This window comes from Psammomys obesus, unplaced genomic scaffold, assembly GCF_907164565.1.
Source record: "Psammomys obesus unplaced genomic scaffold, mPsaObe1.curated_primary_1811, whole genome shotgun sequence".
Lineage (NCBI taxonomy): Eukaryota > Metazoa > Chordata > Mammalia > Rodentia > Muridae > Psammomys > Psammomys obesus.
Genome location: NW_026592510.1, coordinates 20060887 through 20071266, shown reverse-complemented (window position 1 = coordinate 20071266; position 10380 = coordinate 20060887). Strand labels below are relative to the sequence as shown.

The 10380-nt window shown below is 35.9% G+C and overlaps 1 protein-coding gene across 5 annotated transcripts in view; it reads right to left on the bottom strand.

Moving 5' to 3' along the window:
- Vps13a (vacuolar protein sorting 13 homolog A) overlaps positions 1-10380 on the bottom strand; it is a 195576-nt gene that overhangs the window by 149173 nt on the left and 36023 nt on the right. For all 5 annotated transcript variants that reach the window (XM_055614054.1, XM_055614056.1, XM_055614057.1 and 2 more), the window contains 2 exons: positions 8440-8626; positions 8239-8353 (listed from right to left, as the gene is read on the bottom strand). In XM_055614054.1, coding sequence (XP_055470029.1) covers positions 8239-8353; positions 8440-8626 — 302 coding nt within the window. The remainder of the gene's footprint in view (positions 1-8238; positions 8354-8439; positions 8627-10380) is intronic.

The window sequence follows — 10380 nt, the reverse complement described above, 5'->3', positions numbered from 1 at the left end:
TTTTAACCCAGACAGTTAATTTAGGTGAAATAAAAATAGAAACACTTCAAAAAAAATTAGTGGTAGGAAGCAGTTACTTGTACCTGCTATTAGAATTTGTATAGACTCTTCCTAATTCACAAATCTAAGACATCTACAACTATCATCCTGATCAATGATACATAGCTTAATGGTTGCATGACAGTGAAAATCCCTGTCATTAATTTACCTTCAACAAAATCACATGTAAAACAGAAAATGTAACAAATCAGTTCTCTTATTACTTATATATTTCATTCACTTAGGCCATCATCTTCTAATAAACTTAATTCATTCCTATGTGTGTTATTAGCATACTAAATTAATCTAATTTATTTTTCTAAGTCAAGGATATTGTGAGTCTAATTATTTATAGTCTATGAAATGAGAACCCCATCTTGTAGACAAAATTTCTGCAAATGGTCATTAAATCAGCTTAAGTAAATAGAAGACACTTTGATCTATATGCTTGGACAAGATAGACAGGGAGGAAGGTATCTAACGCAGTAAGACAAGAACTACAAAAGAATCGTTTGACCAGTATCTTAGTTAGGCTTCCTGTTGCTGTAATAAAGCACCATAATCAAAGCCAATCTGATGAGGAGAGAATTTATCATGAAGGAAAGTCAGGATAGTACCGGGAGCAGAGGCCATGGAGGAAAGCTGCTTACTGGCTTGTTCCTCCTCGTTCTTCTATTTTTTTCCCTAAGCTTTATTTATGTATTATTTATATGGTGTTCTGTCTGCATTTGTCCTTGTATGCCAGAAGAGGGCACAAGATCTCATTATAGATGGCTATGAGCCACCATGTGTTTGCTGGAAATTGAACTCGGGACCTTTGGAAGAGCAGCCAGTGCTCTTAACCTCTGAGCCACTCTTCCTTGTAACATCCAGGATCACCTGCCTCGGGCTGGCAATGTTCAGAATGAGCTGGGCCCTCCCACATAAATCATCAATCAAGGAAAAACTCCACTGATTTACTTGTCCACAGGCCAAACTTATGGAGGCACTTTCTCAAACAAGATTCCCTCTTCCTAGATACATCTCTAACATGTGTCAAGTTGACATAAAACTAGCCAGCACAACCAGATTTTAAACCTCAATTATAATGAAAAATGGTATACCGAGAAAAAGAATGTGATACAGATATTTAGTGTGTAAGCCCTGCTAATCAAAAGTATATGTAATTTCTCTTTTCAGGGTATGCCTAGGTTAGGAAGTATATGCATACATTAGGAGTGTGAGATGAGAAGAGTCATTAAATCATACAGCATTTTTCAGAGATGTCTTACAATATTTATAAAGGAACTGATTCAGAAAGTTCAATACTTGAGCAGCTCACATTTTTATTTGGAACTCCTCCATTATCATGATCTACTTTCTTCCTTCTTCAAAAGCAAATCTTCCAAAGAAATCATTTAATGTTTTATAACACACATTAATTTATCATTATGAAGGTTGAAAGTTAAAAATGCGTAAATGTAGAAACATTGTCATATTTAATTTTTAAGACTAAGGATTTATTAAGAATGAATGTTTGAATTAAAACCAGTACCTTTAATAAATAAAAATGTTATATATACAATGATAAAGAAAAGTATAGCTTAAAAAAAAGATACCCACAATCAAATATAACAATGATTAGCTTAATATGCTTGTAAAAAACAGAATCAAGTTAATAATTTTCTAGATGTGGTAGTATACCCATATAATCCCAACACTTGAGAGACTGACTGTGAATTAAATATACTTTAGGTTAACCTATGCTACAGTGTATTTTTGTCTCAAAATAATGAATATAACAATGAATATATGATGATGAACACTTTAAAATATATGCTTACATATGTATAGAATAAATAGCCTATAATGGAGACAGCTTTTCCTGAAAATACAAGAAAGAATTATAAAAACTGTCATTTAAAAAAAAATTCCAAAGATCTTTTCTAGGCAAGTGATGCAAAACTGCTTAATATAGAGAGGAAGAAAGAATCTTAGCATTTCCAAAAACTTATATAAAGCAGATTCTGGTAACAGATTCTTAAAATAGCTACAGAACTTGAATATAAGGCCATGGATGAATGCAGACACATAAATTAAAGAATTCTGACAATCAGATAACTGATTTCAAAACAGTTATTCTCATTTCCCCTAATCACTTCCCAAGTTAAAATATTACCAGGTTGACCCCTGCCTCAAAGACTCTTTAGCTAGGTGAACCACAAACATAAATCTATCTGGTCATCATGCTACTTCAGGGAGACATTCTCTGGAATCAGGCTAATCAAAATCTCAATGCTCTGACAGCATTTGGGTCTGTTAATGATCTGTTTCCTAGCTTGGCCTCAAATTCATCCACTTGCTTGCTTTTCAAAGGTGTATCTAAGGATTGTAAATGTTTTTCCCACAGCACTGAAGAAAGAACAAAGACTTCACAACCATAAGACTAAAGAGTATCACTTCCTGGGTCAGTGTATTCTCTCAGCAACAGTGAGGCTTTTTCAACACTAGGTAAGGAGGATAGGAGAACCAAAATACCTTAGAGCCAGTACCTTTCTTCAGAATCTCCTTAGGTAGTTTTGGATAAATATACATAATGAGACATAGTCCCAAGAACACCTTTCCCATATCTGAGGACAGATTTCCAGAAAGTTTTGCCAAAGTGAAACCACAATGCCATTTCCTGCCTTCTCCAATAAGGACTTGACTTCAGTCTTTGGGAGGACAGACTTTGATAGTGAATAATATCTCAGTTGAAATATTCTTTGTAAGTGCTCTTCCTGCAACCTTCTAACTTACTTTTTAGATGAATAAGGCAGTCTCTCATTATAGCTAATAATTAATTATACATAACAGCATCTGTTGCAATTACTGTTTAGTTTCTGTCTATGGAATGGAATACATACATTTCAGGTTTATACCTGCCCTAAGTATAGAATTATAAAATTGATCAAAACTAAGAATTACATCAGCCACATCTGACACGGACTCTAGTAGGCGATTTCCACTCTCCTTCCTGTCCTCCACTATCTCTCCAGTCTCCTCCTAAGCCCTGCAGCAGATGGCTTGCACAGACCTCTCCTCCTTCCCTACACTCCCTGAGGACTCTTCCAAACCTTGCTGTAAATCCAGCTTTTCTCCCTCCCTTAGCTCTTTTTATCACCCACCTATACCCAAAAACATTCTGACAGACATGTATAGTTGCCACATCTGGCAAGGACTCACAAAGTGATTCACACTGACCTTCCTATCCTCCATCACATTCATTCTCATCCTCAGCCAAATAACAACTTTCATACAGGTACCCTTCCTCCAACCTAAACTCCACTCACTGGAGACTTCTTGATTCAGACCCAGGGTCTAACTAGCCCTTTCATCAGTTTCCCCAGATAATCGATGCCTTAATGCAACCTACTTGCAGAATCCCCTCTTCCCACCACCCTACCTTAAAGTATGAACAATTTCCCCTTAGCTCCTTTCTTACGCCCCTCAGCCTCTTCTACTAGCTATTCTTTTCTGCCACCCACCAACCTGAGGAAGCACCTTCTACCAGGAAACACACAGCCATCACACTTGCTCAAGAGCCAGAGAGGACAACAGAAACCAAAGAATGGAACAGCTGCCAAATTAAAAAAAAAAAAAAACAGGTATCAACACCTACAATCACTTCTGTTGTCACAATCCCAGAAGCCTAGACACTATCACAAAACACAACAGCCAAGATAACATGTGTCCATCAGAACCCAGCAACCCTACAACAGTAGACTATGAGAAATGTAGTATTACTGAAGAATAAGACAAAGAATTGAAAATAACAATTATAAATATGTTCAAGGATCTTAAAGATGATATGGATAAATCCCTTAACAAAGTCTGTGAAAATACAAACGATGGAATGAAATAATGAAAACCGTTTAAGACATGATAGTATAAATAGAATTACTAAAGAAAACCCAGACTAAGATAAAAATTTTAGAAAGTCAAAAACCTCAGAGGCAAAGCCTCACCAACAAAGTACAAGACATGGAAGACATAATCTCAGATAAAAGACAAGGTTTAAAAAAAATGGATATCTCAATCAGGAAAAAAAAAAAGTTCAATCTAAAAACTCCAGGAATAAAAATCCAGGACACTATGAAAGACCAAATCTATGAATAATAGGAATAGAGAAAAAAATTTTCCTAACCTAAAAAAGGTGGTGCTATTCAAAGTACAAGCAGCATATATAGAACACCAAATACACAGGAGCAAAAGAATTCCCGAGGACACATAATAATCAAAACATTTAACATACAGAACAAACAAAGAGGTAAAAAACTTTGAGGGGAAAAGACCAAGAAAGATATAAAAGCAGACCCATTTGAATAACACAACTGTAAAGAGACCATAGATACATGCCCAAATTACTATAACTAGAAAAAATTTCAGTCACAATAGATGGAAAAACATTCCATGATAAAAAAAAAAAAAAAAACAATCAAAGACAAATGAGCAATGTCTTTATTCCAATCCAGCTATAGAGAAGTCACGAGATTGCAAACTTCAAGCTGAAGAGTTACCCAATCCCCCAAAAACAATAATAATATCAGACCAGCAGATGAAAAGCAAGGAAAATATTCACACCACTCAAACAAGATAATGGGAATCAAAAAAACTACTCACTGACAACTTTCAACATCAATGGTTTCAGTTTCCCAATTTTAACAGACTGCATGAGAAAACATAATCCATCTTTCTACTGTATCTAAGAAACATACCTTAACATTAAGAATAGATGTGATCTCAGGGTAACCAAGATGAAAGAGGATAGTCTAAGCAAACAGACCAAAGAAGTAAGACGACACAGCTATTTTAATAACTAACAAAATAGACTTCAAGCCCAAATTTGTTTCAAAAGAAATAGGGAAAGACCAAAGAAAAAATTCACAAAGAGAATGTTGAAATTCTAAACATTTATATAACACACACACACACACTCTCTCTCTCTCTCTCTCTCTCTACTATAGCGAAAATCAAACATTGACCCTAACACACTGATAGTGACGTATATAGTCAGATATCCAACTCTGACCAAAAGACATCATACAGACAAAAGCTAGACAGAGACATGCTGAAGTTAAATAACATGAACCAAATAGATCTACAGAACATTTTGCACACGTCACCAGAAAAGAATGCACCTTTTTCTCAGCGAATCATGGAATTTTGTCAAAATTGATACTTGGACACGAAGCAAACCTCAACAGATACAAGAAAATTGAAATAACATAATCCTATCTGACTACTATAGATTAAAGCTGGATATCAACACCAGAAAACTTACAAATTCATGGAAACTGAACACTTTACTACTGAATGGGAAAAAAGAAAGAAAAAAATCATCCTGAGTGAGATAACCCAGAATCCAAAAGACAAATATGCTATGCATTCTCTTTTATATGGTGCTAGCTTTTAGGCATCCAAATGGGATGCTGTTGTTTCAATAACTACAGTTAGGTAAAACAAACAAACAAACAAACAAACAAAAAACCAACAAGGAACTAGGGAGAGGGAAGGCTCTCAAAGAAAGGGAAATAGTCTGCATAGTAAGAGAGAAAGTGTGCAAACTGGAGTGGGAGGGTTAAATGAAGTTGGGGAGAAAGAGAGGGAGAAGAACAGCTCACACCAAGGCCCATTTGATGGATTATATAAAAAACTATTACAATATCAGCTTCTTTAAATGTATACACATAGGAAAGAAATCTAAACAAAGTCACTAAATAGTATGGGAAAACAAAGTTCCAACTAGATATCTCTTGCAACCAGGTGAAGCCTCCAGTGCCAAGAATGGGTTACATCTAGTTGAACTGTTGGACAAAGAGGCCCAAGGAAACCCTCAAAAACTCAGGCTATTATCAAAGCTATTTTTCTCCACAAACTAATGGTAAGGAACCATTGCTGAAGACAAAATCTACTTCCATATTTCATTGAAAATGGAGAAAAGTTGGTGCCCAGTTAGGAGCACTCCCCCCTACTGACTAGTGTTCATAGTACTACAAGGTGCTCTGCACGCTACTGGGAGAGAAAGGTAAACCTAACAACCCACTACTAACCCTTCAATCTACAATGGCAATGCGCCTGTTAAGTATGCATACTCGTGCAACAACGGCACAGACACTGTGGGAATAATCAACCATTATATGACTAGATTTAAAGTCCTATATCTGTAAGATGGAACCCATGCCTGACAGTGCTCTGGTGGCTAAGAATCAGACCTAGGGGAAAACCAAATACTACTGTTCTGCTAAAGTAATGTAGCAGTAAAATGATTAACAACATTCTGCTATACCCACAAATCAGTACCTCACCCAGCCATCATGCATAGAGACCTACAACTGGATAGTAATCAGATAATCAAAGACCTCGGAACACTCAAACTTTAAAAGGATGTCTTCATCAAATCCTTCCCCCTCAGAGCTCAGAGAGTGGAAGAGGAGACACCTGCTGAGAGCCAGAAGGGGTGAATGATACTAAGGAAATAGTATCTTCCAGACACAACAGGATTGACACACATATGAACTCACAGAGACTGTGGCAGCTGCTACATGTTCCAGAACAAAGTACATGTTAGCTACATCACTGAATTCTTTTCCAATAGAATTTATTTAATTTTGGTATATGTGCATGCATTAGTGTGAAGGTGTCAGATCCCATGGAAACAGCATTACAGACAGTTGTGAGCTGCCATGTGGGTGCTGGGAATTGAACCCGGATCCTTTGGAAGAGCATATACAGTGCTCCTAACCACTGAGCCATCTCTCCAGCGCCCACCACTGAATTCTTGATAACACTTGTATAACAAAGAAATCTCTATTACTGTGATCCTACTACTGTCAGACATCTTGTCACAGTGAGAAAACACCTCAGTTAAACAAGCAAAAGGGAAGATCTGTTAGGATCCTGGTTTCAGAGAGCTGTGGCTCAAAAAAGTCCACATCATGGCAGCCAGGAAACAGGTAACCTGTGGCTTTCTTCCTTTTCCTCCTTTACTTTATTTGGTCTCCAGATGGCTTTCTGGTTTTCACCTGTCCTTCCATGTGGCCTCCAGGGCAATGGGATGGTCCTATTCACTCTCATGACAGGTCTTCACCCTTCAGTTAATCCTCTCTGCAAATACTCTCACACACATACTCAATGATTTACCCTACTCCTAGGTGCCTCTCTATCACGGGAAGATGACCATCAAGAGTACGTATCAAACTACCAGAGAATCTTCCACTTCAAAAAAGTTAGCAAGAAGCCATATCCATTTTTCTTATCAGGGACACAGGATAAATATGGGTATGCTCCCATTCACCTGAAATATTTACAAAGGATGAAGACACTGACACAGGAGAAAAAAATGAAACAAAAACAGAACAAGGGAACAATAAAGGCTAATGTAACAAAAACTAATAGAGGAAAATGAAAGGGAAAAATAATCTAAAGTATTATTTTTATAATAAAAATAATATATATCAAAATAAATGCTATATAATACTTATATTTTAATAATATAAATATATAAGTATTTAAAATATATTTTTATAACATTTGAATTTTATATAGTAGACATGTACTGTTTTAGTACTTTTTATAGATTAGTAAAATAAAAACTTAGGAAAATGTCTTGGAGGAAAAAAAAAGTAAATCTGACTGGCTACTAGATTTAAGTACAATGGATTTGCATTTACTTCTGTGTATCTATCTGTCTCTATACAATAGGAAGAACTGACTGAAAAAGAATCTTAACTTCTGCTTTGGCTTTACTGCAAATACCAGTACATGAGCTGGAACGAAATTTAGGAATTTGAACAATAAATGGAATGTGTAACAGAGCAGAATAATAAGCACAACTATGTAATAAACAAACATGCAAATGTATTAACATATTCAAACCGAAGGATACTGCGTAACTCCATAATGACACCTTTTATTCTCCTTGAGAAGACAAGATGAAACTTTTACTTCTGATCCTAATCTACCAAATTCTGGAATTCATTACAAAGAATGAAAATAGGAAGCCTCCTACTATCACAAATAGAGCTCTAAATACCTAAACGAAAATTTTTCAATTAACTTGATTGTTAAATATGATCTTGAATATAAAATAATTAGATTAGTTTCTAGTAAACTATATCCAGTCTAGAAATCCATTTAAAGTAAAAATTTAATATTTATTTAATTGACAAATTACTTTACCTGTTGCTGTTTTATCTCGAAATTCTTCAAGTTTTACCAAAGTTGCTGAAGTGAGTTGGGCTAGATAGACATCTTTTGGAGGTCTGAAGAACTCCACTATACTATTGACTGTCCTCTGTTAAAATAAGAATCACTAACATGAAGCACTAACTCAGAATAAATGAAAATACACTGAAACGTAGTAATACAGAAAATGCTTACTGCATCATATATTATCTCTAAGGGTTCAGCCTCTATGATACACCTCTGAGCAACAGTTTCATCTAAAGGATTTATCTCAAAAGTAATCTGGAAGAGTGACATATCATTCAACGAAGACAGTAGGTGAGGTTTTCCTGAATTATCTGGTAAGCCAGTAATATGAAATGAATCAATTTTGGTTTCAAATCTGTATAAAAGAATAGAAATTAAAAATCAGTAATACTATATAAATATATATTAATCTTGGGGGAAGGGCTGTAGTTTAATTGTAAGAACTTGCTTAAAATAAACACAGCCCTGAATGTGATCCCCATGAGACAGAATATGAAAAAGATATACATCAAGAATGTATAAAACACTGTTAAAAACTCAAAACAAGGCATAGGGGAAGCTTAAAAGTAATTTCTCCTAACAAGATATAGACAAACATCATCAACAAACAAAGAAAAAAATATTTAAAATCATTACCTATCAACAAAATGAAAATCAACCCCACACTGAGATACCACTTTTTGCTGAGATAGCATAATGAGAAGGATAGGTAACAACAAGTAGCAGTGGAGATGTGGAGACATTGAAAATTCCCTTCATTGCTAGTAGGAATGTAAAATGTGCCTGCTTTGGGAAATTGTCTGGTAGTTTCTCCTGAAGTTAATCATTAACAGTTACAATACAAAGCAGTAATAAGCCTATTCTTAGATATAACCCCCCCCAATTTAAGACTTATATACAGATAAAACTTTTGTCCATATTCACATCAGGATTCATTGTAGTCAATGATAGAAGCAACTCAATTACCCATCAGTTAAAGAATAGACATACAAAATATGGCACAACTATAAAATAGAATATGGGTAATAAAAAGTTATTACAAATTCATTAGACATGAAGGAACCAAAAAGACAACATGTTAAGTGGGAAAAAAGGGAAAAAAAACAGTAAAGGCCACCTAATGGATGACTTCATGTGAAATGTCCAAAAAATACTAATTCATCCCTCCCTCCCTCCCTTCCTCCCTTCCTTCCTCCCTCCCTTCCTCCCACTCTCTCTCTGTATCTGCCTGTATGTCTATGCTGCATGCATGAGTGTGCAGCATGTACCTGTACCATGTACCATACCCATGTACCTATGTGCAAAGACCAGAGGAGAACATCAGATGACATCTTCCTCCATCATTCTGCCATATTCCTTTAAGACAGGCTCATTCACTGAACAGAAACGCACCAGTCAGGCTAGGCTGGCTGGCTGTGAGCTATTAGGATATCTGTCTCCACTAGAGTTACAGGGCATGAATTCATACTGTTTATTTATTTTGGATTCTGTTTCTGTTGTTGCTTTTTTGTGGGTGTTGCGGAACAGAACTAAGGTCCTTGTGCATAAATATCAAAGGTTCTTACCTACAGAACCATCTCTCAATCCCAGAATAAACAAATTCTCAAAAAGATTAGAAAACAAGTTAGTTGTTATCAGAGGCAGGGAAAGAGAGCACTGAGAAGAGAGTGCTAGTAAAGGATAGACATTTTCTTCATGCTATGTTGTAATCTCTGGAATTATATAGAGGTAGTGGCTATATAATCTTGTACAATATCAATGTAAAAATGCGTATGTAATATAGTCACAAAAGAACAATATTACATGCTAAATTGATGAACTGTAGATATGTGAACTGATTCTCAATAAAACTAAAACAAAGCTTAAACTACACCAAGCATGGTAGTACACACTTGTAATCTAGAAATGGAGAGGTTTAAGGCAGGAAGATAACAAACTCAAAGCCCACCAGGGATTCATAGTGAATCTGAGGACAGCCTAGGACTATACAGGGAAACTCTCAAAAATGAAGAGAGAGAAGGACAAGGACAGGAGGGAAAAAAGTAGCAAGTTGGGGAGGAGCATGGAAAGAGGGAGGGAGGGAGGGAGGGAGGGAGGGAGGGAGGGAGG